The sequence below is a fragment of the Anser brachyrhynchus genome, assembly GCF_964034855.1.
Source record: "Anser brachyrhynchus genome assembly, chromosome: 7".
NCBI lineage: Eukaryota > Metazoa > Chordata > Aves > Anseriformes > Anatidae > Anser > Anser brachyrhynchus.
The window spans coordinates 13,645,394-13,673,357 of record NC_137701.1 but is presented as its reverse complement, the minus strand read 5'-3'; the positions used below and the strand labels follow the sequence as shown (position 1 = coordinate 13,673,357).

Genomic DNA, 27,964 nt, shown 5'->3' with positions numbered 1-27,964 from the left:
CATCTCGCATTACAGGTATATTGCCCTCTGAAGGGGGGCCCAGCTCATGTTGCAGAAAATCCACACGAGCAAGTTTCACAGGCTAGAGAGACACTATTCACGTAGCAAGCCTACTCCCAACCACCTCTTGCAGCTATCAGCATGTCTGCATGTTGTAAAGTCAGACCTAGCAGTCCTTGGTTAGAAGCAAACGTGGAAAGAGCAGAACAGAGCCCCCCCATCCCAAGGCTGTGGGGTAAGTACAGGCAGAGAGGGAAAGACTGGTGCCAGCTCTGCCGCTCAGCAACGGCGAGGCAGCTGTCCCTAACGCTGCGCTTGTGGCGTTTATTCCCTGGGGTGGTTTTTTTCCCCCTTTAACTTCATTTCGCAAAGGGTGTCAGTGGCCCCGCGGTGAGGGCAGCTCGCCCCCGTGTTTTCCCTGCTGTGCCGCAGGCTCCCCCCGCCCATCCTGGGAAGCGAGGAGCGCCCGGCTCCGCGGCACGGGCGGGCCGAGGCGTGGCGGAAGCGAGCTCCGGCTCCTCCCCGCGGCGCCCGGGAGACCGGCGGCGGCGGCGCTCACGGCCATGGCGGCGCCACAGGCGGGCCCCGACCGGGTGAGGGCGCCGTGGGGCTGGGCCGGGCGCGGGGCGGCTCTGCCCGCGGCGGGGCTGCCGCGACTGCCTGGGAGGGCGGCTGGGGGCCGGGGCCTCGCCCTCCTCGTCCGCATGAGTCCGCAGTGCTGCGGGGCCGGGGGCTCGCACCGGCGGCGGCTGGGTAGGGGCCGGCGGCGGCTGGGTAGGGGCCGGCCGCGGGCGGCAGCGGTGCCCGCCGGGACGCAGAGGCGGGAGGTGCGGTGCGGCGTCCCCGCTGTGCCGCTGTCCCCCGTCCCCCCCATGCACCTCGCCTTCGCTGAGGGCGAGCAAGGGCTTCCTTGTTGTTTTCGTGTTCTCCTTCGTACACGTTGGCAAAGAAAGGTGCGCAAAAAGCTTTAAACCCGTAAAGAGCGGTTAGGTGTTCTTAAACCTTCGAGTTTGAAGGATTGCCCCCTTGGTACCCCTGAGGAGAGCAGCTCCCCTCACCACACTCGCAGAGTAAATGCGTCTGCTTGGTGCCGTTTTATGTGAGGCGAACTTGAAAGTAAAGGTGTTTTTTGCTGTGCATCTCTGAACAGACCACCTGGGGAGCTGTGTAGATTTTTTTTTTTTCCTGAGTGAGAGTTCCCAGGCTTGTTGCCACCTGCCTGTGGCTCCAGCAAACCCAGGACTGCAGTGAGGCAGCGAGCGTGTGCTTTGTGGCAGGCTGGTCAGCAGCTCCTGTCAGTAACAAAACATCCCCGGAAACCTGCACCCAAACTCACCTTTTCTGTGGGGTTTGCAGTGAGTTCCTTCGGATTCTGAGAAACTGGAAACTTCAAGGAAATCTCTTATTTGTGTGGCAGAGTTGGGGACTTTCATACAGGTGGGACAGATGAGTATTAGCCGGTAGCTGCTTGCATGTGATTTCCTTTGTTGTCAGAAATAAATGATACAGAAATTCATTTTCAGTTGTTTTGCAGAAGGTAACCGAGTAGAGATACACTACTGCACAGGCAGTGAATGCTGCATAAAAGCTGTCGGACTTTACTTTTTGAAAATATCAAATATTCTAAAGAATTCATAATCACTACCACAAAAAACTAGGAATCAGTAAAAGCAATGAGCTCTGAGCTTAAATGTTATCAATGTTTTTTCTCCCTTATTGTGTGCCTGTATGGTGAGAACAGTGCTGGCCACTGCTGGATGCTGGTCAGGGTGTGCTGCTGCCTACCTGTGTGAGTAGCACTTGCTGTCAATCTTCAGCATGGCCAAAATCCAGGTTAGAGACTGGAGACTTAATCCTGCAAGTGATTCCTTATGCAAGGTGTTTCGTTTGTGTAAGGTAAGCAAACCTAGCAGCACTTGCTCACTTGAACCTTCACCAGCATACGGAATTGTGGCATTCAGTACAGGCACCATTTAGGACATTTTAGGACATCCTCTTGCTGCAATGGAGAACTCCCAGTGCAAACTGCAGTCATTTCAAACAGGAGTAGTACTGGACCCTAGCCCGGAGGCAGGAAGGTTCACATCCAGCTAATCCTGGCTTCTAGAAGCTTATTTTTAGTTCAGAATTAGCAGAGGTTCAGCGTGAGCAGCGTCAGGAGTAGAGAACTGTTCACAGTGCCTCTTGCAGGGAAGAGTTTCAGATGATATGGGAAAAAAACAAGTGGTAAGTTTCTGGATCCTTGAGTCTTGCCAGTTGTACAGTCTTTTTTATTTCTGGTATCAACTGAATTTTTGGAACATGGGAAGTACTTCTTCCTGTGTACCTCTTAAATATAATTATATAATGCAAAATCTGAAAGTACCTTCCTTTTCCTAGGTGAGGAAATCATCCAGCATAAGAGTTCTAGATTGTTAACAGGATATACTTGTTTTTAGTTATGTTTAACCTCTTGGTAAATATTTGCAAAGGTCATAAGTAATTTCTATAAATAAGATTATTTTATATTTTTTTCTTATAATTGAGTATTGTCCTGTTCTGAATTTACAACTTCATTAATAGAAAATACGCTGCTCGTGGTATACACTGTGCAAGTATATCAATTATATAAGTTATTGCAGTATTTTGTTATTTAAGTAGAATGACTGACAAGCTGTACCGGCGAACACAATGCCTTCTATGCACAATGAAAATTGTTGGAGTGAGGTTGAAATGCAAGCTGCACCTTACACATAGCTTTTAGGTGAATGTCCCCAGTGCAGTGCCCATCAGAACTGTGGTAAGAACATGTTTTTCCTGTGTTATGCTGTACACATCTATGAAACATGTCCACCAGGAGTTTCTCACTATTTATGTATGTCTGTACCCGATTATGTATGAGGTGCTTAGAATCTGGTTTCAGAAGCATAGGGAGCAAAACACATTTAGTATGTTCAGACCGTATCTGGAAGGAGCTGTTTTCTGTGAAGTGGTTTAACAGGCGCTCAGAAAAGAGGTGGTTTCACACTGACAGAAGCTGACTTTTGTCTCTTTATCTTTCAGTGCCCCCCGCGTGCCCTCCCTCCAGTGCCAAGGTAAGATCAGGTCATTCTATGGAATTGGTCATGGTTCTGTACTGCTATGTTTTTAAAGGTAATGAAATGGAGAAAAATGAGTTTAACAAGTATCTGCGTAGCCATAATGGCTTTAAAAATGCTTGCTTTTCTTGCTACTTTGTTGTTCCAGAATCCCTTACAAGGAATACAAAGCATTTTAAAGTTTTACAGAGGCTGAGAAAATTTACTCTATTATCTCATTTTTAATATTCAGAGAGGTAAACTCTTTAAAGAGATTTTGACAAATAGCAGCTTCAGTTTTATTTACATCTACTTCAGTGTTACTGATGTCCTTCAATTTCTTCTTCCTTAACTCGATCTTTGCTTTGTTTCATGTTCTGTAGTTTATTTAAATCACAAATCCTTCATAATAGGAACTTTTGAATTCAGACTAGGTATTATCAAACAGGGTTATAGGCATCTATCACTTTTACGTAGTATAGGGAGAAATTTGGGATTTTTTTTCCAGCATCCTAATGGGTGATGTGTAAAGAAAGGCAATTAAATAGTTTTTTATGGTGTGGTATGTGAGATTCCGTGATATTTTGACAATGTATAAAGACAGCGTATTTTTAGTAATGTATGTGTTCAAATGTTTCATAAGTTCTTTTGTTGGTTTGTTACATACCAAGCAGTAACAAGTTTTAATTATCCAGGTGATTACAGCTTCTAATCTGATCTACAGCTAGCCAACTGAGAAACTGTGCACAGTCAAAGTGTTGAGTCTTGATGATTGCTTTGTACACCTAACCCTGTTGTACACAATTGTTCACAAAAAGAAATAGGGATGAGGATAAGGAAATAAATAAAAAGTAGTGAGAATGTCAATCTCATGAATTGCAATTGATTCAAAACTAACTTTCTTCTTACCTTTGTTCCTTTTACACTGCTCTTCAACACCTTTCTTCTTAAATGTGAAGTGGAAACCAGGGTGAGTTATTCTGGCAAAAAAAGAGAATCGTAAACATCAATAGTTCCTTTTGGCGTCACTGCATCCTCTCTTTAAAGATCGGTCCTTATGCTTTTCCTAAATTCAGGCTGATAATCATGTAGATTGCATGGATACCTGGACTACCACTGTGAGAATTATCTAGTACTCTGTTTTCGTTACTGATTTCTATTTCTACGTGGAATCAAGGTAACTGGAATGTTGTCACTGTGCTCTAAACAAGAAGTTTATTCTTCAGAGCGTTATTCAGAATATTTCAGCTTTTCATATAACACGTGCATATGCATGTTTAACCTCTGTCGCACTTAAGACAGATTTCCTATCTTGTTTTCCTACTATCTTCTATACCCTAACTGCTTGTGTAAATTGGTGAATTGTCATCGTATCTGTAAAAGGTAGAGGATGCCTTCACTTGTAAAAAGGACTACCTTTCTGAACTTGCAATAGTATGACTGTTAAAAAAGGGAAATGGAGGTTTCTTCATGCTGTGTAGCTAGACTTATGCTTTATGTTCTGCAGATGAAATTCCACTCAGTCGTCCCAAAAAAAGAAAGCCCAAAGGAAAGACTCCATTAGGTAAGGTCCTGCCAAGACTGAAAACTGGATTTATTGTCCTGGGTGAGACCTACGCTGTAGACAAGCTCTTGACAGAAGCACGTTTTTCAGTCTTGTGCTGGTTTTGAATAGTGTTCTTCTCAGCTAATTTATAATAATTGATTTTATGTTGTACGTCCGCATTTTTTTTTGCCTACAGTGCTGTCTTTTTAGAACAAGTCTGTAATTCTAACAGAAGTAACTTCAATCCTTCTCTTTTTCCCTAGGTCCATTCTCAGTACTGCTAATAGAGCAAATTTTGATACTGAAAAAAAAAAAAAAAAAGCTTTAATGTTTATTCCTCTTATTTTTTCCATTCTAACATTTTTTGATACTTCACTAGTCACTTCCATCTGTAAGCTGCTTTCAATGTTGAGTGTGTTAAGTGCTTGAATTTTTGAATGAATTTAAATGAAACTCATTTAACAAATTGTCTCAAGAAGTCCTAGGCCAAATAAAGTTACAAGTTGACTGTTCTATTATCTTCTGAGTGTTAAAAGTCTGAAATATGACCAACACTAGAGCTTTGTATTTTTACAAGAAGTGGATCTGCTGAATAAAGATGTCCTTTTAAGCAAAATTACAAGTCTGATCTGTTTTGATAATGCAAAATGTTTTCATAGAATTTACTGAATTTCTTTAAATCAGTTGACTTGGGACCATGTGACGGTTTGATAAGTAAACCTTTATTTGATTAAAATGGTATGTAATGGCAGACTCATTATAAGACTCTTGCATGCAATAAGTAGAGCTGTTGCTAGCAGGGCTTCCCAACGATCAAGTTTTGTGATTTTTTTTTAGTAAGCTGAGTTATGGCCAGTTTACTTTGGCCATTACTTTGCTGGTTAATTTTGCATTTTAGCACAGTAAAACTCTATGAAAGGTGGGGAAACCTGTTGCTTGAAGTGAAAACAAGTAGATTGAGTTGTTATTGATAAAAACTGCAGTACTTGAAAGTACTATAAAAAGGCTTGTCTTTCTACATCAAATGATGCAAATTGATGCTACTGCTGCTAGAATATTTGATGAAATTTCATGTTAACCTCTCATGGAAATGTAGTTCCTCCAAAGCATAGTAATTCTTCTCTCAGGCTGGAGTAAACATTCTTCAGCATTGCTTTTTTTTCCTGCTCCTCCTGTATTCTAGGGCTGTTTGTTTAGCAATTAATTTGAATTTCCTTTTTTACACTAATTTGCCTTAATGTTTATCTGTCTGAGTGAATCAGCTTGTAACAAACTGTTAATTTTTCTGTCCTTTTCAGTATTATCTTTGCATATAGAAAGGAAGATTATAGAGGAATTGCTCTTTCCAGCGTTAGATTCCATTCAGTCAGTCCTCAGTTATATACCCAAATTTGAATCATGCTACTTCTTGGATACTTACATTTCCTCCCGGCATGAAATTGTCAGGATGAAATGTGTTGTGTGTTTTCACTTTGTATAATCTTATAACTGTATTTGCTTCCCAGCTCTTATATTTACTGGCCAATACATTTTCATCAGCTGTAAGCTGAGCAAGCATAGATATTCTGCACAATATAGCAAATAGCAACTTTTATTATGTGTTCTCAGTGTCTCTAAATTCAGGTTGCTGGAGCTTTTCTTATGCTTTTCAGATGGCATTGTCCAAGCAACTGTTCGTCGTCAGTCTGAAAGCAGTGAGCCCCTAACTCCTGAACCTCATGATGTCCCTCCTCAGAGGAAACGCAAAAAGAAGAAAGTGCCTCCTGGTATGAGAAACAACCGTAGACTGAAAAAAATCAGTGACAGAAATATGATTGGCCAATTTGCATTTTGGTGTAAAACATTTCAAATCAGATGCTCTTGTAACAGTTGGAGGTAATCTGAGTGAATGGTAGCTTAGAGTTTCAGTTTCTGTTTTTAGATTCTGTGTTTTATATAATAACTATTTATGCATTTAAGTGAATGTATTTCCAGTTCTATGAAAGCTATAAAATTGTCATGTGTCTTATTTTAAATCTTCAGATTCTGAGACCTCTTTTACCCAGCAGAATGTTGCGTCCTTATTTCAGAATGGAAATGGCATGGATATTCCTGAAGCTGAAGAAACAGTGATCCGCAAACAGAGAAAAAGAACAAAGTGAGATGAAACTAGTATAGCTTATGATTTGATACAACTGCGATAGTGAAAATGGCTGATTAACATTTTACTGTGTCACATTACAAAAATGTCCATGATACCATTCAGCTTGTAAAATAAATTGTATTCATGCAGTCCCTTCCAGGGCTAGGATCTAACTTCCTTCACTTGTTTGATTTGTGCATGCCTGGGTGCAGTACAGTTCAGAATGCATTAGCTCAAGCCTAATGTTTCAGTCACATACCTGAAAAATTAGAATGTATAACTGCATACTTTCATATTTCCAATTTTTCTCTTAATTTGCTGAGAAACGACTGCTTTCATATCCGTCTTTTCTCCAAGAGCTATGAATTTAAAACATTTTATTCACCTTTCTACCACAAGCATCCATTCTCTTGGCCTTATATTTAGTTTGTATGTATTTTTTTTAACTGTTAATCTCTTGATAGGTATTTCTTCCCACCTTAGTGTTTTGACACAAGAAGGTATCTAAATCGAAAGAAAACCCCAAAAATTAAGGATTAGCTTTATGGTTTTAGTTAGCTAACTCCATGATAATTTTAGTCCTTTTAATCTGTTCTTGTCAGTCAAGTTAGGCATGTTAAATGTTCATAGAAGTCTTCAGCATTTAAATTTTACTTCTTGTTCTTTTTCTGCTCCTTTGTATGTCCTGTGATAATAGGAAACCTCGGCCAGCAGAAATGCACTGTTCCAATGAACTGGAGGTGGAGGAGGAAGACATCATTGAAGATGAGCACAGAAAGAGCCCAGATCAGCAGCCTGTGTTTGCTGCTCCCACTGGAATTAGCCAGCCTGTTAGCAAGGTGTTTGTTGAAAAAAATCGTAAGTGTATCATGTGATTTAAGTAATTTAAGGAAATTCTTGCAATTAAAAAATATATAATTGTATTGAAAATCCAAGTATTGCACTAGTGGGAGGAATTTAAAAACTAAGTTTTCCAGGAAAAAAAAAATCTTTGTAAGTAAATACACATTATAATTATTCAACAGTGAATGTTAGTGTTGTTCTGCTGGCATGTTTAGTTGAATTTTTGAATTCTGTGGAAGAAAAAGGCTGTTTGATAGTACAGAACTGAGCTTATTTAACTTAATACTGTCACAGTATATTGAGGAGAAAGTATTTACTGTATTTCAAAAAATCAACTAGAAGATTTTGTTTGTTTGTTTTGTAGCAGGGAACGCTAAGTAATTACACAAGGTGTGCTGCGCATTTGTAAATCCATAACCTGATCTATCAGGGTATATCACACTGACAAAGGCATACTGATACGAATGTAAGCTGACAGAGACTAGGAAGTGGGGAGAAGAAATCTGATGGAAATTTTGATACTTTTTCACAGGAGGAAGTTCAAGCATTAGTATAGAAATGATGGGTGAAGGTAACAGTAGTCTCTAAAATTAATTTCCTCATCCATCTAGGGCGTTTTCAAGCAGCTGACCGTGCAGAATTGATTAAAACCACTGAAAATATCAATGTACTTATGGATGTGAAAGCTTCGTGGACCACTAGAGATGTCGCCCTCTCAGTGCACCGAAGTTTCAGGTGATAGATTAACATTTTGATATAAATAAGCAGTATTTTTTTTCCTTCTTAAGAAGTTAGCTCCTGTTTCACATCATTGTGATATATCTTTATTTATTTTGAATATTTTTGATAGGTGGCGGTTGGGGATGCAACTGGTATAAGGCTTTTCAGTCCTTTAGCTTTTTTTCCTGACAATAATACCTGTTTCTAGTCAAGATGTCACATGTGAAATGCAACATGTAAAAAGAATAACAAGCTGGAGCCAACTAAGAAAGCTGTATTGCAAAGATTCAGAGAAAATCTGAATTGAAAGAGACTAATATGATAACAGAAATACTGGGGACCTACCAAAAAAAAAAAAAGTTGTGAAATGAGATTCACCCATCAGCTACAATATGACCAGAATGAAAATAGATGCATTGAGATGGTTCCCAATGAAAAATCTTGGTTGGTGAAAAAGAGGGAGGAGTGGAACTGGACTGGGCATAAGTTTGCACACAGTAGCAAAAAATGAATTTTTATACAAGTGGTTGTGTTGTGATACAGAATGGGAAGATGACATCCATTTTCATATCTCTGGTGTCTTCTACTTGGAAACCTGTGCTTGCTTCTCAGCTTTTTGTTAGCAAGGAGGGTAATGACAGCTTGAGGAAATTCTGAAAAGGCTGACTCTCTTTCAAGGACTGATTAAGAAGTCTTGTGTAGGTGAAAGGGGCAGTGGTCTTGAGTAGCTACAGGTAAAATGGAAGCGTGTGTGGAGTGAAAGTATTTGACTCTTGGAGCAGTAAAAATGGGAACTAGCAATAGGATCAGTGAAAACTGTTTTTTCTTGGTTGACAGCTCAGGTGCCAGTGCAGTCTGTCAAGGGAGGAAGCGAAAGTCCCATCACGTAGGATTTTTAAAACTAGATCAGAAAAAACACTCAGAAACAAGCTGTCATGGCAGCAGGGTTGAAAGGGTGGATTCATAGGGTTTTTGCATCTGTAGTTCTTTAATTCAAGGCATTAAACTTTTCTAATGTTCTTTTGTCCATTCAGGGTGATCGGACTCTTTACCCACGGCTTTCTTGCTGGGTATGCTGTATGGAACATCATTGTTATCTACATTTTGGCAGGAAATCAACTTTCCACAGTTTCTAACCTGCTCCAGCAGTATAAGACTCTAGCATACCCAGCTCAAAGTTTGTTCTACTTGTTGCTGTCTATCAGTACAGTCTCAGCCTTTGATAGGTAAAATCTGTTTGCATTTGAAAGGCATGTGTAACTTGTATGCAATATGCTCTTTCCTCCTTTGTCTGGCATATTTTGATCTGCTGTTAATTTAATGTGATACACTTGGAGAATGATTTTACACGTGGATGGCTGTATAGTTAAAAGGTGTGCTTTTGCATTCAGTCTTATGTTACTGATTTCTGTCCATTACCTGCTGACTTGTATCAATGTGCTTGTGCTGTCTTTGTAATCAGGAGGAGAACCAAATAGGAGAGCTGGTGGTTTTTGTGAGGCAGAGGGGTGGAGAACAACTACTGTTTCTGTCAGGTTACTTTTCATGTGAATCTATTCCCCAGCTAGGTTTGCAACATAGCATTATAAACAGTTTTCCCAGCTCAGCTGGGGTTTCTTGAGCCTTATGGCTCAAGAGTGGAAATGAACAGAAAGATGAACAAAGAGACCATAAACAGAGTAGTTTCATAGGTGTTTCTTTTAATGACAGGTTGTTTCCAGGGCAGCATGGTAAGCCAGGGGAGGAGTCTGTTTTATGGAAAAAAATGTCTTTTTTTTCAATGAGTCGTGGCAGGGAGGAGGCCTGAGTTATTCCTATTTGATCCTGTATCAGTGTAAGCTTTGCAAGCAGTTACATTAGCGTAACTGAGTTTGTTGTGGGGACACTGAAATGAATGCAAGGATTAGAGAGAGCGCAGATCTCTCCAGATTCTCCCTGTTCCAGAAATTACTGCAGTGAGAAAGCTACAAAACTCATGAAACATCCTCCTTAGTTTCAAACTTTCTTGGGTTGGCATAGTAAGGATCATTGCATGTGTGTGCAATATAGTTGTGTATTAAGACATGGTAAAAGAGACAGAAAAAGGTATCTCAAAAAAAATTAAAAGAACAATAGAATACTGTTAGAGGAACAATATTATTATCTATTATTATCCTATTGGGCTGTGTTAATGAATTTTTTTTTTTTTTGTAATCAGGATTGATTTGGCGAAAGCATCAGTTGCGCTGAGGGGTTTTCTTACCCTAGACCCAGCAGCAATAGCTTCATTCTGTAAGTATCCTGAAGTGGATAGGAAGTTGCTCAGAAGAGAAGGTAACTGGAGAAATCCTACATTCTATTTTCATTGATTTTTTCCTCCATGGTTATTTTTTGCTTTAGAGTAAGTGACTTGCTACATAGTTGAAAATAGCATTCAAGGGCTGTGAACACTGCATATTTTTAAAGCATTTGCAATAGCATTAGTGGGACTGTTACTGAGATGGTTCTTTTCCCACTTTTGAATACAGAACACAAATGTAGCAAAAAAACAAAATCACAAGATGACACCTTTGATGTAGCTGATAGATTGCAAAAGTGCAGAAACCAGACTTTAATGGGTCAAAATTCCCAGATTTGGGGAGAATGATGAAGAAGAGAGAATGAGTTAAAGGAGGCAGTATCATGTAAAGGAGGCAGTATTCATTTGGAAGCAGTGGAGTGAAAGGAAAGAAAATGTAGTGATAATTATCATGTCATGATAAGACAGCATTTTTTTGTTTTATTTTGCTTTATATCTGACATTACCAATTCCATTTCTTCCAGTGTACTTCACTGCTCTTATCTTATCCTTAAGTCAGCAGATGACATGTGACAGAATTAACCTCTACACACCACCTTCGGAAAATGGCAGCATCTGGTAGGAAACGTAATAAATTACTTCTGTGAGCTAATGGGGTTTCTTAGCTGAGTTGCTGTCTTTGGAATCCACTTTCCTTAACAGGCTTTTGTAATGAAAACCCATCAGGATGGTAGTAGTAGCTGTGTTTTTACACCTGGCTTAGCAAGTTGTTTTTTATGATACTCTGCTGAAATTATTATTGTAACACCTATGTACCGGTGTGTAACCTGACTAATTGGTTGATGTACTTTTCTCAGGATGGCAGGTACAGAGGAAGAAATTCTTCAGCCATGGATTGTGGTGAATCTGGTAGTGTCTATTCTAGTTGGGGCAAGTTGGATCTTCTTGTCTTACCGACCAGAGCTAGACCATAGTGAAGGTAGGAAATACTAATAGGCTAAATGTTGTTTGTTAGGGCTTTTATTGGCTGTGCTCTGCATTGGGCGTTCAGGACTAGTCCTGAGAAATGTTGTGACTGAGGAACTAGCAACATTTAAAACTAAGTGCATCTTAGGCTGCTGATGTCTGTGTGTGATCTTCTAAAGAAGAAGCAGTTATTAAAAAGGAAAGAAAAGCCTTGTTTCTCCTGGCTGATTTTTGAAACTTGAGAATATTTGTCTTTTCTTCTTAGAAAACTAATTTTAACAACAAAACGAATGTTTAAAATGTATCTATTCTGCTTCTGTTTTAGAAAATTCCCCAATGTTACTAATGCTCCTTTTGCAAATGCTGAGTGCATTTCGAGTTCACCTGTGTATTATTTTCAACAGAACAATGCAGTAGTTTTGGGAACTCCCAAGCTTTGAAAAGTAAAATTTGAGCTTGCAGAACAGGGCATCAAATGAGGAGTACTTGTGGTCATGGTTGGAGGAGGGGGCAAACAGGTCATCCCCTTTCTTAGAAGCAACTTTGCTACATGTTGAGCCTTCTTCCTTTTGTTGTTGGAGCTTGGATCCAAAAGGTGTATCATTACTAAGCTTTCCTATCAAATGCATGCAGCCTGTGACTTCAGTCTGTGCTGTACACACAAATTGTAAGTATTAGCTGTAAGTTAACTCATACCAAAGAGCATCACGAGTTGAAGCACAGATTTGTGTTTGGGAGGCCAAAGAAGATTAAACGTGCTTCTTCAGATTACTTTAGAATTTTAATTTACCAATTCTTTATTTCAGTTGGCACCAGTTACTCTCCTTATTTTTAATAACTCAATGACTTTTTTTTTTTAAACAGTCCTGGTTGGCAGCCTTTACAATCATTGGACATGAAATTTTTAATAGATGTCTAAATTGTATTTTAAGCCATTTAAAAATAATATAGGCATATTCAAGAATGGCAATGGCAAGATTTAGTCCAGTTTTTAATGAGATTTCAGATATTTACAGGTGCCAACAAAGATTAGAAAATCTGCTTCAGAAATTTCAAGAGCAAAACTCTGTTAGGATTTTTTCCTGTCAGAAATAGTAGAAAAATGTTAATCTACTAAGGATGGCATAGCAAAAAGAAGTCTGTGAATCTCACACTTGAGTGGATAAAACTGCACTGTTGCACGTGCAGATTTTTGTGTGATCTTACCATGTTGACAACTTGTTGGCAAACACAGCCTGGTCTATATGCTGAATGTGCTGTTAGCAAGCCAGAAGGGACACCCATGCTGAGGGCGCAGTACACATGTAAAGGAACCCAGAGAAGAGAAAACTGCCCTCAGCAGCACAGAACTCCACAAGGACTACCCCATCAGCTGCTTAGCATGACTAGCTGAATTTCTCCACAGTTCCTCACTGCTGACCTTAAGCAGTTTCCCGTGCCTGAACTACCTTGGTGACAACTAGCTGTGAGCAATAGCATTTATGATTCTTTCTGTCCTGTGTTCTAGTGTTGCTAACTTATGTTGGGATCCATAGGGCGTTTACATCCATAAATGAACGGGCTCTAAACGGAGATCTTCCTTCCTAGTTCTGACACTCTCTGAACTTCAAAAATCCCTCAGTCTACTTTCAGATACCAATTTATGTGTCCAGGCTGAATGCAGGATGATATTTCCTATGATCAGCTGCTAATGTCATCACTAATTCTGTTAATTAGGGGGAGCAAGAATAGTTTTCTAAAGACAGTGGTGGGTCTTCCCATTACTGAGTTGCTAATATTATGACTGGGAAGAAAAGCATGAAGTTTTAGGAAATTCCAGAGAAATTCTGTGGAATAATGAAATTATATCCAGGTAAAACTTTTTCAAGAAAAGCAAATTCTTTTCTCTCTTTTAGAACTGATGTTTCATGCTGAAATCGAGGAATTTCCCCAGGGAGATATCATACCCAGAGTCCAGCCATAGTGTGGAACACGCACCTTGTAGCTGTAACTTAACTGATGGCTCAACACCTGCTGTATTGTAACCATGTATTATAACTTTCATAAAGCAAAAAATGTATTTTTGTACTGTATATTTGATGGATCTTTTATGTATGCTACTTTTTAAATATCCAAATGTGACTGAAAACTTTTATACTTCTGCTTTTTGTTTTATAAAGTAGATCAGTACATAAAGTACAGGTGCTTTAGTAAATGTTGCTACCTAGACAGCCAAAGGAAATAGATGGAAACAGAAGATCCACTATTTAGTGCTTTTTTGACAGATATTTTTTTTGACTCATTCTGATAGCAGTTGGGGTTAAAAAAAAAAAAAAGCTAAGAGTTAACAAGCATAGTAAAATAATACTTGGTTTTAATTGTCATAAAAAGTATTTTCTAGACCTAGGGGATTGGATTGTCAGGGATTTTGCTATTTCCTTAAAAGAAAACAATTTATTCTTCCTCTTCTTCATTTAGTTCTCTTGACAGAGATCCTGATAATAACAAGTTATTTCAAGTTGATGTAGGTAAAGGAAACAAAAGTTTTTAATTTCACAGCATTTCAGTCAGCTAATGAATACTTAGATACAGGAGGGTGGTTTTGGTTTGCCAACAAGATGTGTGTCCTGTGATGTCTTGATAGTCAGGATGCATAACAATTACTAAACTGATTTCTCCTTATCTTGTATGGTACGAGCAATAGTGTTATTCATAGGTCTTTCTAAAGAAACTTGAATTTCACAGATGTTAAAAATGTTACTACTTCTACCTGTTTTGCTGGAAAATGATTTCTCCCCAAAGGATTTTTGTTGTTTTGTGTTAGGATGAAATTGGAAACTTCTCCTAAACTAAAATTACTAGGTGATGTTATTAAAGCAAGGCAAAAACCCTCCAGCAACCAATGTTCTGCATAGCAATATAGTGGTAATAGTGGCAGTTGGTGGTTTTTGATGATGACAGCCAGTGTTCTTTTTCTTCGGTATTAAAGTGGCAAAATGAAAGCATTGTAGATGTGAATAAATACAGATGTCTTGTAGGATGAAACAGTCTCCATAGTAGACATAGGCAAGAGCTAGTTTGAAATCTATTTCCTGAGAAAATGTCACACAAAACTAGTATTTTATAATAGTACTAATATTTTATTTAATGTGTTGAGTTTTGCATTATTTTATTTAATGTGTGTGTCTGAGATTTTTTTATACCCGTTGGCTGTATTCTAGGGCATTCGCTTTGTTGTGGGAAGGAGACGTTAAAATTTTTTGTCAGTTGTCACAGTTCTTAAGTATTTTCGCAAAACTCTAGAGCTAAATTATAGCTGGCACTGCATTGTACATTAAAATGGAGAGATAGGTGCTGCTCCCTGCCACTGTAATACTGGAAGTTCTTGTGATTTGGCTGTAGGAGATAGGGGATGAGGCGCTACTTAGTGTTCCCACGTAGGTTTCCACCACAGTGGGAAATGCACATCACAATTTCTTCAAATGTGGTGGAATTACTGAGCTCCTGAAGATTAGATTAATAATGGCTTTGTTGTTAATGTCTGTGCTGATTGATGTTTGTCATCTTGGCATGATAAAAAGTGTGTTTTTCCCATAAAGTGTGTTTTTCCCATAAAGTGTGTAGATTAGACACAACAGTGTTAAGGGATCAAATCAGTGTAGGAAAGAAAATGAATAACATCACTGCTTGATTTAATTTCTGAAATTATTGTAAGGAATTGGCCTCCTAAGTATCCCTTGAACAAAGCAACGTTAGCCGGGAGCCAGATTTGTTCTCATTGTGAAATAGTTTGTGTAGATGGTTGAGCAGGGATTAAATTATTTAACTTAATGAGATCAATATTTCAAACCAGGCTTGCCTTTCCAGTTTATATTTTTTGGAAGGCCTGAGTATAAACATAGATGAATGAATGAGGTTTGAGGTTTGCCATTTAAAATCACACTTAAGTAAATGATTTGGAGATTAATCACCTATTTTTCAAGGTACTTTTCATTTCATTAAGCCTCACAATGGAGTTTTGAGTTTTAACAGTGCTTTTTTGTTGTTGTAGTTAGTTGGAAAATTTTAGAACATTTTAAAGTTTACAGAATATGTGTTTAATTACAGAACATGCACTGTAGGAGCCTTAATTGAAATGCTTCTGTGCATTTCCATACCATTGTTTCTAATGGGGTATTTTTGTGTTGAAAAAATTGAAGAAATGTTAGTGCCAATTTCTTGTTTTTAAGTATCTGAAACAAGTAAAGAACTGATCTAAACTCCTGTTAGAAATTATTGTACTACTGTGTACTGTTTCCAAATGATTAGTTTGTTTAAAATAAATCAGTATTTTTTCCTCAATGCTACATTATATATTGTATTAAAGCTCTGAAGATATGATAGGGGAAAATGTTTTTTTCTTTAATTGTGGTGGTGATGATGTAAATAATGGTTTCCTTTTCTCTCCACCAGCTAGATTCCTGCTGTTGCACTGGTCTTTTGCACGATCAGAAGCGGTGCTGTGAAATCCTGAGAACTAGCAAGTAGGTTGACTGATGGGTTAGTTTCTGAAATGTGAATTTAATCAGCTACTAGGGCTGGTGTAGCCTAAAGCGGGGAGAACGAAGTGGGGCCTTTAACCGCCCAGCTCCTGCTTAGCAAGAGGCGGGAGCCGGCCCCTCGAGCCGAGGCCTTTGCTTCTCAAATGGCTTTTAAATGTAAATCTGAAATTTGAAATTTTGGTCCAAGAACGCATTGGAATTTAAAATTCGGTTAAGTTCCCGTTGCTTGTTCCTTTACGTGTTGCTTTCTCAACTTGAAGCCAGGTGGCGTTAGTTTGAACAGTAGAAGCAGCCCCCCCGCGGCTGCTGGGTACCGCTGAGGTGAACGCCGGGAGGGTAACGGCAGGGGGCGTCCCGCCAGCGCCTAACGGCTGTGGCGGCGGGGCCGCCATTTTGGGCTCTGCCAGAGGGAGGTGGCGGGGCTGCCTGCGGCTCCCCGGCGCTCTCCGTCTTGTCCTTCCTGCCCCGGGCAGCCATCACTGGAGCCCCTCATCAGCGGGCAGGAAGGGGCCGAGCCAGAAGGCTGCCCGTCGGCCTCCGAGGTGCGGGCGGTGCCACGGCAGGGGAGGAGCCGCCTCGACGAGCCGCGAGTATAACCGATTGATTACATTTGGGAATGATGATTTCTACAGGGACCTGTTTAAACTTAGCATTCATGCCTCCATCCTATCACACATATCGGGGTAGGATTAATTATTTTAATTACTAAATGCTATTCTGCTACGTAGTTATTACCTCAATTTTTCAGTGATTTCTTTACTAACTAACTCCTTAAATTTCTCCTGCACTGTTGCATCAAATAATTTTTTCATAATATGCTTCGTACTTCAGCTCGGGGGTTGGGGTCAGCTCTGGGGTTGGAGCTCAGGGCAGCCTGACAGGCTCCCCATCACCACCCCTCTCTTCTGTCATTCTGCTGTGGCCTTTGACCACCTTTGCTGTCCCTCCACACACTGCTCCTGCCTTGAGAGTTTCCTGGGATTTGCTTTCCAGCCAGTCCCAGGGAAGTCTCCTGCCACCTGTATGCAGCACTGGGGTTCTCTGTTGTCATGTGTGCAAGGTCCCTGCTGCCTGAGATGCACACTGAGGCAGGCTATGAGGAAACCAACATACAGGGAAGTTCCACTTGCAACACTGTTAGCCATTTACTAACCCATCAGTGGACATGACTTCCAGCTCTGACAACAAAATGTGAATACTCACCCACCCTAACTCAGACAGGGGTAGCTGCTGCACTGTGGGAAGCCTGGTGCCCAGGAGACCTAGGCTGTGCCCTGACATTAATCACCTCAGTGTTTTCTGCTTCAGTTTCCCATTTTCCAAAGTGGGAATGATACTGATGACTTCCACCTGTGAAGCTCTGGGAAGCCAGGTGCCACCAGCTGTGGGACAGAACAGCAGCAAAACTGAGTGAAGTACTCCTCTTTCCCAACTCAGGGAGGAGAGAAATCCATCCTGCACAGTCTTCTGTGCAGAGAGCACTTCAAAGGCAGTTGCTGGCACCCACAACAGAGGCCAGTTCACCATGGACTGTGCAGTGCACTCTCTCACAGTGCTGGGCACAGGAGAAGCCCCAGATCCCACACTCCTCCTGCAGAGAGCCAACCTGGGGGTGCAGGACAGGTGGGAAGACAAAGCCAGCCTTGCTCTACCCAGGATGAGAAAAAGAGAAAGAGAGAGAGAGAGAGTCTGTCTAGATTTGTAAAACAACACAGCTTGGCAGCTTTCTCTTTGCAGATCATCAGACCGGTCTGAAAAGGCACTTCACTGCACATTCCACGAGGAAGAATATACCTGGCAAGAGCCTTTAAAAGTGTATTTTTAGAAGAGGGTCAACAGAAAGCAGAGACTCCATGGTACTACAGCAGCACTCTCCTCCCTGGCAGAGGCGGTGGTCTGTGTGTTAAGATAAGCACCGAGATCCTGTGCAGGAAGCACCCGTACCCCCACGCAGCACGTGGTATCTGCAGCAGGTCAGAGGCCACGGTGTGGGTTCAAGAGGACAAGGCCGCTTCTGCAGTCTTCCTAGTCCCAGCCAAGGGTCTGGATTGCAGCTGCTCAGCGAGAGGGCTGTTGGGATGCAGCCGGCAGAAACGTCCAAGTGTCCAAATGGGGAAGACATTGCAGTACGCAGTGTAACTGATGGCACACGACTTGTTGAACACCCCAGCAATGTTCTCCTGAGAGAGAGAGACAGCAAGGTAGTGTGAGTGACAGGAGACCACAGGATGTCCAGGACACTGTGCTGAGCTCATCATGTTCCTGAATTTCCCACCAGAAGCCATACATGACTTCCCTTCCAGGTAAGAGAGAGCACTATTGCAATGGCTGCATGATGCCCAGGACACTTGCAACACTGGGGAGCCCCCTGGAGAGAGAAGAGTGAATCCACATACCTGAGGCCAGTCGCCATTGGGCAGCTGCTTATTGATCAACACTTGGATGCCTCTTTCCAGCACCTCAATGTCAGGGTACCTGCAAAGTACAAAGGAGATACAATCGCTTTAGTGTCATCCAAACTGTCTGCATATCCCTACCCAAGTGCTTAGGGAACTCAACCACCTCCAGTCTGCCCCAGACTTGACCAAGTCATGCAACTCCAGGGTACCAGGCATTACAAGTACAGCAAAATTCTCCCTGGCTGGAGACCTGCAGTTGTGATCAAGACCTTTGCTTTCCTCTGGCTCTCCTTCTCCTGGCAGCAACAGCCTCACCAGCTGGACCACAGCTTTGGTCAGTCCCCCACTGCAGAGGTGTGTGACCAAGAAACATGGTTGGGTGCATGGCCCACACTAGCAGGACCCAGAGCCTGTGCCAGCCTTTCCACACAACTCAGATGGTATTTTCCATTTCACTGGACCATGTGGTATCAGGTGAAGGCCACTCTTACCTGACAGCCATGAGCCCCAGCAGGGCCCAACACGTGTTGTGGATCTGTGATGTGGCACTCTGCACATATGTGCGTTGCTCACATGACTCGAAGTTCTCTCCCCACCCACCATCTGTCATCTGCTTGGAGAGCAGGAACTGGCAGGCCTGGGCCACTTCTCTGCATGCCACCCTGCAAAGACAGAGAATCAGACAGGGCTAGGTACATAGGAGAGCTTGCATATGTTTCCCAGATGCAAATGGGAGCTGTGCTTCACCTTGCCCATGGCAGGTGCTTTCCAAAGAGCTCAAGGCTCAGAAAAGAAAGTGCTCTAATCATATCACAGGCACCAGATTTGGGTGGAGTGGTATCTCAGGCAGGAGAGCTCATGGGCAGCCAGGGTGTCCACCCCAACCCACCCTCTGATCCCAACCCTACCCCAGAGACAACAGCAGAGGAGCTGCCTGACCCCTACTCACCCGTCACAGTATGTGTACTGCATACAGGCAAATGCCTCCAGACCAAACCAGGTGCCATACGTGAAGCAAACTCCCCAGCTCCTGGGAGGGAGGGGAGACCAGTATTATCAAGGGTACTAGGACAGAAGCAGGTTGTGATACCGCTGTATCCACAGCAAGAATAGACCCAGGCAGAACAGCAGCCTGCTTGCACCTATGGCACAACCCTGCCCAGTACCACCAGCACCTGCTCGCAGATTGCTCAGGCAGCTGGTGCACTGGGATTGGAAGAGTTGGAGCCACCCCAACCCCCAAGGGAGATCAGCATGTATATGCTTGTTCTTACACACCCTACCAGCCATGAATGCTGCCTGCTGTGGCCCCTCCCATGCTGGGGCAGCCAGGGGAGAACTGAGCAGTAGGAGCACGGCTTACCCTTCCCATGAACCATCAGCTCGTTGTTTCTTGCGACAGAAGTCCAGGCCCTTCTGTAGAGTGTCTCTGGACAGGAGAAAGACACCTGATGCAGAAGCAGCCCAAACACTGTGGGCTGCTTTGTAGAAACATTTGTCATTACCTCTGAGGATTTGATGGGTCCCATGATTAAAGGCTCAATTGGCAAGAGAAAGCACACAGGTGGTGCCACACAGAATCTCAAATTATGCAGCAGTTGGGTATTTTTCTGTTATGTGCCAGTACGCAAGCAGGGACCTAGCCTGCAACTGGCTGCAAGATCAAGGCAGCTGCTAAGTCAAGAGGAAGGCAGATGATCCACCAATTTCTCCCAGCCTGATCCCAAACAGCATGTGCCCTCTTCCTTGAGTGAGGCTGTGCGCTAGCATCTTGGGGGGCATTCTAGTTTGGATGTATCACTGGCATCTCAGCCCTGAATGCACCAAGGGCCAATCCAGGGGCTGCTCCATTCCAGTGCAGAGGCAAAGGCAAGACCCTTGACAAGGCTCAGCAGGGACTGTGCCAGTAGAGGCCACTGCAGGCATTGCAGGTCATCGTGGCCTGTTTTTTTCCCCTACTCAACTTCCCTCCCAGTGCCTCACCTGATCTCTGGGGCTCTGTGCTCAGGGAACATGTCTTGGAAGTGTCTCAGTGCCTGCATGACAGCCGATGTGCATTCCACATAGGTGTAGTCAATCATGATGTCACCTGCCAGCAGGACAAGAATATTAGTGCAACAGTCCCACTCTTGGGGTGTTCACCGAGACACACGCTACCAACCTTTGTCAAAGACCCATGGCACGTGTAGCCCACAGAAGGACATGGCGTAAAACCAGCCCCTTCACACTGTGCAGGATGACTGGGCCCATGCAGCTCCCCTTACCAAACACCTCCGAGGGGTTCAGCAACTCCAGCAAGTGACCTCCTCGCTTGGTTTCATATGTGGCAAAGCCTCCATCCGAGTTCCTCATGCTCAGCAACTGCACAGACAAGCAGAGTGAGGGGATGGGGCTGACTCACAGGCAGTACCACATGAGTCTGGTCCCAAGTCAATTGTGAGGACAAAGTCGAACTCACATGGGTTGGCAGATTACCCACATCTCAAACCACATTGACAGGCAGGTCCAATCCAGACCGTTGCATTTCCCACTCTACTCTGCACTGGTGCAGCCTTACTTTGAGTACTATGTGCAGTTTTGGGCACCACAGTAAGAAAAAGGATGTAAAACTATTAAAGATTGTCCAAAGGTGGGCTACAAAGATGGTGAAGAGTCTAGAGGGGAAGACATACAAAGAGTGGCTGAAGTCACTTGGTTTGTTCAGCCTAGAGAAGAGGGGAGGCCTCATGGCGGCCTGCAGCTTCCTTGTGATGGGGAATAGAGGGGCAGGTGCTGATCTGCTCTCCGGTGACAATAGGACCCTATGGAATGGCATGAACAGGGGAGGTTGCGGTTGGATATCAGGAAAAGATTCTTCACTGAGAGGGTGGTTAGGCACTAGAACAGGCTCCCCAAGGAAGTGGTCACAGCACCAACCTGCTGGAGTTCAAAAAGCATTTGGACAATGCTCTTGGACATACTGTGATTTGTGTGTGGTCCTGTGTAGAGTCAGACAGTGGACTCGATGATCCTTGTTGGTCCATTCTAACTTGTGATATTCTATGCATCTATGACCACATTGGCCTTATAATGGCTTAGTAATACCAGATGTAACCTTGACTTCTCTTATTTTACCTGGGTGTAGCTGCCTGCATTTCCCCTGATCCTAATTTTTGCAGCACTTACCACGTTGACAGCATCAAAGAGGCGCTCAGGGGGGACAAGTTTGGCTATGAAGGGGCACTTCTCCTGCAGCAGCATAACTGACTTCAGCCCCTCTGCTGTGCAATCTGCCACAATCCAGCCACAGTCCCGCGTGCTGAAGGGGAAGCCACCCTGAAAAGGGGCAGAAGGACTCAGCATCTTCTGGACTTGCTCTGTTCTTGTGCAGGGGAAGGCACTGCCCCTCATTCACTCCATCCCCTCTGCCCAAATCTCAGCCCTGTGCATGCACCCTTTGTAGGCCAGCTCCAGCCACTGCACCTTGTTCATATGGCGGTAATATTTCTGGTAGTCGGGTGGGTTCTCTGGAATCTGTGAAAACAAGAAACAAGTGAGGACAGGTTGAAGCTGCCCGCCTGCAGGGCCATGGACTGAAACCATCGAAGATGCAGAGTCCTGTGGAACTGTGCACCATTTATCCTTTACTGAGGAAGGCAGATGGGGAAAGAGGTCAGCTCTGGAGCAGAGAATGCTGAAGAGAAATCAAATTTTTGCCTGGCTTCTGCATGTTTCAGCATGGCTAAAGCCCCCTCTTGGTTGCTTTCCTGGCAGTGAGACATCTGTTTTCAAGGATCCCATTGACAGCACCATGAGTAAGACCTACAACTGCTCCTGCATGAAGCTGCTGGTGACCCCCCCCACCTTGAGCCACTGGCCTGGCTAGCAGGAGCTTCTGCAGTCACTAGCAAAGGAGGCTGAGTTTCCCAGAAGGGTACCTCAAACACGTGGGCACCAGAGAGGCTGAGCTCTGTTTTCCAGTCTCTCTTAGCCCAAGGCAGCCAACTCAAACATCCCACAGGACCTCACAGCAGAGCCTGGGGCTGGCCAAGGTCCTCTCCAAGCTGCAAAGCTTGCTCCCAGCAAGATGGCACAGGAAACAGGCAGCTGTTCCCAGGACTATGCTAGTCCAGCCTTGAAGAAGAGCTCTTCAGAGGGATTAGAGGTATTCAGCTGGGCTCTCAGAAGAAGCCAAGTCTGCATAGCCAGTGTGGCAGAGACACCACCAACTGGTTCTGCTCACCTGGGTGAACCTGAGGAAGTCATAGGCATTCTGAAGACAGGACATGAATTCAGGTATCTTCTGGGCTTCCGCCTAGAAACAGAGCGCACAGTCAGCAAGGAGTTCTGGCCACCAAACACGCCCCTCAGGAAGAAGAAGATATGCTGGGATCTTGCTGGCCTTGGTGCCATTAACGACTACCCTTCATACAGCCAGGCTAGGGGCTACCTGGGCAACCACAATACCCTCCAGAACACACGCCTGCCATAGCTACCTCTGCCCTTATGTAGGAAAGCAGGCCTGCCTGCTGTTTCTGACAAACAGAAATGCTCTGAGGCTAGGCACAGCAAGGAGGAAGGGCCAGGGTTTTACCACAAGACTGCAGCAAAGGGGAAATCTAACCTGACCCATTCGTCTGGCACTGTGACATCCTGCTTGAAAAGCAACTGGCAAAGATGGGTTGTACCAGCTGTTCTGGAAAGCTTGCATGCCACAGCCAAGAGGCTCTTTGAGAAGGAGCATTTGCCTGATGCAGCTGTATGATGTGATGCCAGAATCCGTTTGGCAGAGATCTGAGCAGACGTACAGTAGAAGCCCCTGGTATTTTAGGATACTGCCTTTTCCCAAGACAGCATGCAACACTCAGGGAAGTCTTACCTCCAGGAAGGCTTGGACAGCAAAGGCAGTATCCCACAGCTGGGATCCGTTTGTACCCTGGAAGAAAGTGGATAGGGAGTGTTAGCTGCCACTGGCAGCCTGACCTAGCTGTGGGGGCTCTGGGGCAGAATGTTCCTCCTGTATTTAGCTTCGCTGCTCCTTCCAGCTTGCATCTTGGTTTCATGTCACCCAGCACCACAGCTGACATGCTGGCACAGAGGGGACTGATGCAGCAGCTCAGGAACAACAGAGGAACAGGAAATGAGAAAGCTGCTTCAGCCTGCTCTGTGCACAGCAGTAACAGAAGAGGTGGCTAGCGATTTTGAGCAAAGGGACACAACAGCCACCGGATAAGCACAGCTCAGTTCACATGCAATATCAGGGCCTCTGAGCCATAGGGCAGGCAGGGGCATGTCTTTTCCCAGCATGCCAGGGTCCCTCTTAGTCACAGCTGGAATCCCACAGCACCTTACCTGCATCTTCATGCCATCAAGGCCCAGCCTGTGGGAGGAGAGAAAACTGTTGCAGCACAGGCACAGCAAGAGCACCAGGAAGAGGGTTGGGAGCCACAGCGTGCCAAAATCACAGGGATCAGAGCCCCACGCCATGCCAGGTGGATCACACTCAGTCCTTACCAGAGATAGTCAGGGATCCTGGAAACATGCTCCTGAAAAGCTGGGGAGTTCTTCCCATCCACAAACCAGCGAACCAGCATGTTGATGGTCTTCGAAATCTGTTAAAATCAGAGCTGTCACTGCTCTGGCTACAGCATCTTCCAGCCCCAGACACATACATCCCTCCCACTCAGAACCCAGCTAGGGGTCCTGAGCTTCACCCTTACAGCTCTAGCTGTGGCATCGCTCTAACTGTAACTGAGATGGTGGGGCAAATTCCACAAGATTACTCCAGGGCTTCCCCTCAAATCATGTCCCTGGACCACAAGGAGAGGTACCCACAGTAGGGCCACAGCTGTCCCCATGCCCTTTGCCTCTCTTGTGTCCTATTAGCGCTAAGGTCTTGAGCATTAGGATCAGCAGGAGTTGTGCCTGAGCAAGATTCAAAGGTTTCGGTTACACACCACAACTGTAAAGGACTGTAGGACCCCAAGCAGGTTCCTAAAGAGACAAGAGCAAGAATTTGAAAGGATATCATGTAACCTACTGGACCAATGCTGATACAATTGGTGAATCTGTCATCAGCTTTGATGTGGTCATAGAGCTCTACAATGGCTCGCTGCCGCAGGTGGGTGCTGTGGTGGGCTTCATACAGATTCATGACAGCTGCAGGAAAAGAAAAGGACACGCAGAGAAAAATTCACCCCACGTGGACAGATCCACTTGCTGTGACCAGCTACACCACTGCTCACATGATGACCAGCCAAGGAAAGAATGGGAACTGCTCTGCCGCAGAGCGGCCCGAGGACCAGGACACGAGGTCCTGCTGCTACCATGGTAGCAAAGGGCCAAAGATCAAACGATCAGTGTCTTGATTCCAGCTTCAGGGCATGCACCACTAGCTGGCAGCCGACCTTAAAGAGCCCCCTTGGTACAAGACAGCTTCAGTTCCACCACCAGCCTACTCAAGGGCAGTCTCATAGCAAGGACCCTCACACCCCAGCCAACACCACACTCACCATAGGCGACCTCCAGCAGCCAGCTGTGCGGGGTGTAGACATCACAGGCAGCCACGTTGTTCCTCTGGGCTGGCCAGTCAATGCTGGCATAGTCTTGCACATACAGCTCCTGGCAGAAGACAATACAGGTGATCAGCCTGGCAAGCTGGGAAAAAACACCCAGAGGCAGCTTGCTGCAGGAAGTTTGCTCAGCTGCCTGGACTGCTTTGCCCATGCAGGCATGAGAGCCGCCACTTCATGAGACAGAGTCCGGCTCTAGAGATGTGGCTGGCACAGCAGGCAGTTAGGGAGCTACGTGTCCTTGTTAGGGAGTCCCAGGAGGGCCAGCTCCTCACCTGCCGCAAGCTCCGTATGAGTTCATCCTCTTCTGCTGACAGACGCTTGGCATAACAGTAGCTCATGGGGAGGTAAACCTGGCGGCAGTGGCACCAGAGCCGGGATGGATGCGCTGGGAACCATGTAGGGAGCAGCCTGTTCATAACAGAGAATGTGCTATGGAATCAACAAGGAGGGCCAAGAGAGGCATGCAGAGATGATGGGTCAGCAGGGGGACAGCCAGGGCGGGACATGCCTTTCCCCATCCCCTGTGGCTAGGCTTTCTACTGCAGGTTACAGTTCCAGCAAAGAAAGAAGGGAACATTCACACTGCCTGACCCCACTCGGACCCTCTCCACCTTGGCTGATCCTTCTCCACTAGGGTCAGCAGACACTGTTCCTGGCCCAGTTCAGACAGGGCAAGGAGCTCAGGGAGAATTCATTTCAGGGGCCCTGCTCTTCCCCATGTTACTTTGAAGGTGGAGGTGCAAACTGACAGTTGAATGTATCTGATGACAGAGCACCAGCAGCCCTTGGCACTGTGCAGCCTCTGATCTTCCCCAGGGAAAATGACATACACTACCCTTCTCTGACACCCAGCGACTACTCGGGACCCTCTGAGTGACTGCAGAGTTTGAGCTGGCAGCTGTACACATGGCAAGCTCTGTTCTGCTAGGGCCTAGTTCTGTCTGGCCACAGGAGTGGAAGATGCTATTGGCAAGGAGAATACTATTGGATGGATGCATCACGGACCCTATGGGTAAAACTAGAGGGGCTGAGCTCCTGAATCCCTTCAGGGCAGTGTTCAGTGCTATCTACTTGTCAGCTGACCTTGCTGCTAGCCTCCCAGCTCACAAGCAGTCTGAGCAGCCCCAGATCCAAGCCACAGCTGGAGTTATCCCAGCAAACACCAATGCCTTGTGCAGCTCTGGACTGAGCCTGGTGGCAGGACTAACAACACTCCCCACATCCACATCGAAGGAGGCATATACCACATCTCCGGGAGAAGCGTGTTCATTCCCTCCCAGCTGTAAACGTTCAAGACAGCCAGCCAAAACTTCCCCCACGAAGGGATTCCCACAGCACCTCCTGCAGAGACGGATATTAGCTTTCAGTGTTAATGCAGCCACATCAGCTCCCTGCTCTCTCCCACATTAGAGGGTCTACCTCTCCCCAGGTTTGGGAGCATGCCACTCAGGCTGCGACACGCTTCCCAGAAGAGGGCTAGGCAGGCAGCGGTCCGAAAATGTAACAGACTTTCCCACCATAACTGAAAACCCAGATGCCACCCACAACTGCTGTGCTGGGCACAACAGCGCTGACCTTTGCTGTGTAGGTTGACACGGGCCCGCACAATGTCAGGGTCATCTGGGCCAAGCCCCAGGATCCTCAGGGCAACATAGTTGAGTGCTGTGCCAAACACTGTTGATTTATCTTCCACGTGCCTGTTGAGAACACACACAGACAGCACAGCCATTGGACACAACCTACTGCACATGGCTCTCTCTGTGTTGGGCTGAAGTGCCATGCCAGGGCTGACTGAGGGAAAGGGAGACTCAGCTAACCCAGGCAGAAACAAAGCTCTGTACTGCCCTGCAGTAGGATAAAATGCCACAGAGCAGATGCAGCCAGACCTGCGGCCTCTGTGACAAGAACAGAGCCCAGAGCCCTTCACGAGCAGGTCCAGCCACCTGGGGGTATCGCAGGTGCACCATCCCGCTTCCTGAGCCTGGGCAGGTCAAGCAGCAGCTCCACATGCTGAACCTCAGACACACCATCACAACAGACGCATCTTTGCTACTCACAAGCCCCAGCCTCCGTCTGGAAGTTGCACAGAGCGCAGGTAGCGCACCATCTCCTCCTGAAACCCCTCTGGCAGCTGGATCTTGGCGGTGTGGCAGGTGATGAGGAGACCTGGAAGCCCACACGGACCAACTGCTCTGTGAAGCTGAGCACGGCGTGGCGACCCGCAGCCCTCCCCAGCCGGCAGAGCCCCCGGCACCACAACGCCGTGGCAAGACCCGGCGGGGCCGGGACCCACCTGGCAGCAGGAAGAGCGGCCCGCCGTAATCGCCGGCCCAGTGCCCGTCCTCGGCCTGCAGCCCGGCGTAGAACCGCATGCCGTTGAGGGCCGCCTCCCGGGCCGTGCCGGCCGCCGGCAAGGGGCGCAGCAGCTCGTCCTGCGGGGAGACGGCACCTCAGCGGGGGAGCGCCCCCGGGCCCCGCACCCGCAGCCCGGCGGCCCCGCACCGTGTCCAGGCCGAGGCAGTGCGCTTCCAGCGCCGTCTGCGCCCGCCGCTCCCCGGCCGGCTCGCCCTCGCCGTCGCCGTCGCCCAGGTAGCGCCACCGCTGCCGGCCGCCCTCGCAGCGCAGCCGCCAGGCGGGCAGCGCCGTGGCTGCCGCCGAGCGCCGCGGGCCGCCGCGCCTCCGCACCGCCCTGCCGGAGACGGGCAGCGTTAGCCGCGGGCCAGGCCGCCGACACGACGCCCCGCGCCGGCACTCACCCGCCGTCCGCCATCGCCATCGCCTCCGCCGGGCCGGGGCCGGGGCTAAGCCGGGGCTGGTCCGGGCCGAGCCGCGCGGCGCTGGGCCCACATGGCCTCACGGGCGGCCGCCAATGGGGCCGCGAGGCGCCCGCCCCAGCCCCGCCCCGCCCCGCCCCCAGCCCCGCCCCGCAGGTGGCGGCCCCGCGGCGGGAGCTGTGCCAT

At 45.8% G+C, this 27,964-nt stretch overlaps 2 protein-coding genes across 4 annotated transcripts; one reads left to right on the top strand and one right to left on the bottom strand.

The window, feature by feature from the left end:
- Positions 1 to 548: 548 nt before the first annotated feature.
- On the top strand, positions 549 to 15,850 carry TMEM237 (transmembrane protein 237). Of its 2 annotated transcripts, XM_080600471.1 has the most exons (13): positions 549 to 593; positions 3,043 to 3,074; positions 4,016 to 4,026; positions 4,564 to 4,620; positions 6,255 to 6,368; positions 6,625 to 6,739; positions 7,422 to 7,582; positions 8,179 to 8,302; positions 9,322 to 9,513; positions 10,485 to 10,558; positions 11,090 to 11,183; positions 11,423 to 11,544; positions 13,427 to 15,850. In XM_080600471.1, exons 1-13 carry the CDS (start codon positions 564 to 566, stop codon positions 13,492 to 13,494), a joined length of 1,194 nt encoding a protein of 397 aa, XP_080456597.1. In that variant the 5' UTR covers positions 549 to 563; the 3' UTR covers positions 13,495 to 15,850. The 2 variants fall into 2 exon arrangements, with proteins under 2 accessions (XP_080456597.1, XP_080456598.1); XM_080600472.1 differs by lacking the exons at positions 549 to 593; positions 4,016 to 4,026 and adding an exon at positions 865 to 2,226.
- Positions 15,851 to 17,171: 1,321 nt separating this feature from the next.
- On the bottom strand, positions 17,172 to 27,886 carry LSS (lanosterol synthase). 2 transcript variants are annotated; one of them, XM_080600416.1, is made up of 22 exons: positions 27,761 to 27,886; positions 27,507 to 27,693; positions 27,298 to 27,436; positions 27,062 to 27,170; positions 26,580 to 26,701; positions 26,249 to 26,345; positions 25,277 to 25,412; positions 24,942 to 25,050; positions 24,470 to 24,588; positions 23,944 to 24,041; positions 23,782 to 23,809; positions 23,309 to 23,365; positions 22,673 to 22,744; positions 21,913 to 21,963; positions 21,616 to 21,765; positions 20,715 to 20,811; positions 20,434 to 20,539; positions 19,814 to 19,879; positions 19,400 to 19,480; positions 18,942 to 19,112; positions 18,448 to 18,526; positions 17,172 to 18,231 (listed from the first exon to the last, which is right to left on the bottom strand). In XM_080600416.1, exons 1-22 carry the CDS (start codon positions 27,778 to 27,780, stop codon positions 18,046 to 18,048), a joined length of 2,280 nt encoding a protein of 759 aa, XP_080456542.1. In that variant the 5' UTR covers positions 27,781 to 27,886; the 3' UTR covers positions 17,172 to 18,045. The 2 variants fall into 2 exon arrangements, with proteins under 2 accessions (XP_080456542.1, XP_080456543.1); XM_080600417.1 differs by lacking the exon at positions 27,507 to 27,693 and having other exon boundaries at positions 27,761 to 27,873.
- Positions 27,887 to 27,964: the final 78 nt, after the last annotated feature.

What these genes read in the sequence shown, in the direction of transcription:
- TMEM237 (XM_080600471.1), top strand. Translation starts at nt 564, where the DNA reads ATGGCGGCGCCACAGGCGGGCCCCGACCGG. An exon ending in TCAGTGCACCGAAGTTTCAG is followed by an intron (nt 8,303 to 9,321) that starts GTGATAGATTAA and finishes TTGTCCATTCAG; the next exon opens with GGTGATCGGACTCTTTACCC. An exon ending in ACAGTCTCAGCCTTTGATAG is followed by an intron (nt 9,514 to 10,484) that starts GTAAAATCTGTT and finishes TTTTGTAATCAG; the next exon opens with GATTGATTTGGCGAAAGCAT.
- LSS (XM_080600416.1), bottom strand. Translation starts at nt 27,780, where the DNA reads ATGGCGATGGCGGACGGCGG. An exon ending in ATGGCGATGGCGGACGGCGG is followed by an intron (nt 27,694 to 27,760) that starts GTGAGTGCCGGC and finishes CGTCTCCGGCAG; the next exon opens with GGCGGTGCGGAGGCGCGGCG. An exon ending in ACTGCCTCGGCCTGGACACG is followed by an intron (nt 27,437 to 27,506) that starts GTGCGGGGCCGC and finishes GTCTCCCCGCAG; the next exon opens with GACGAGCTGCTGCGCCCCTT.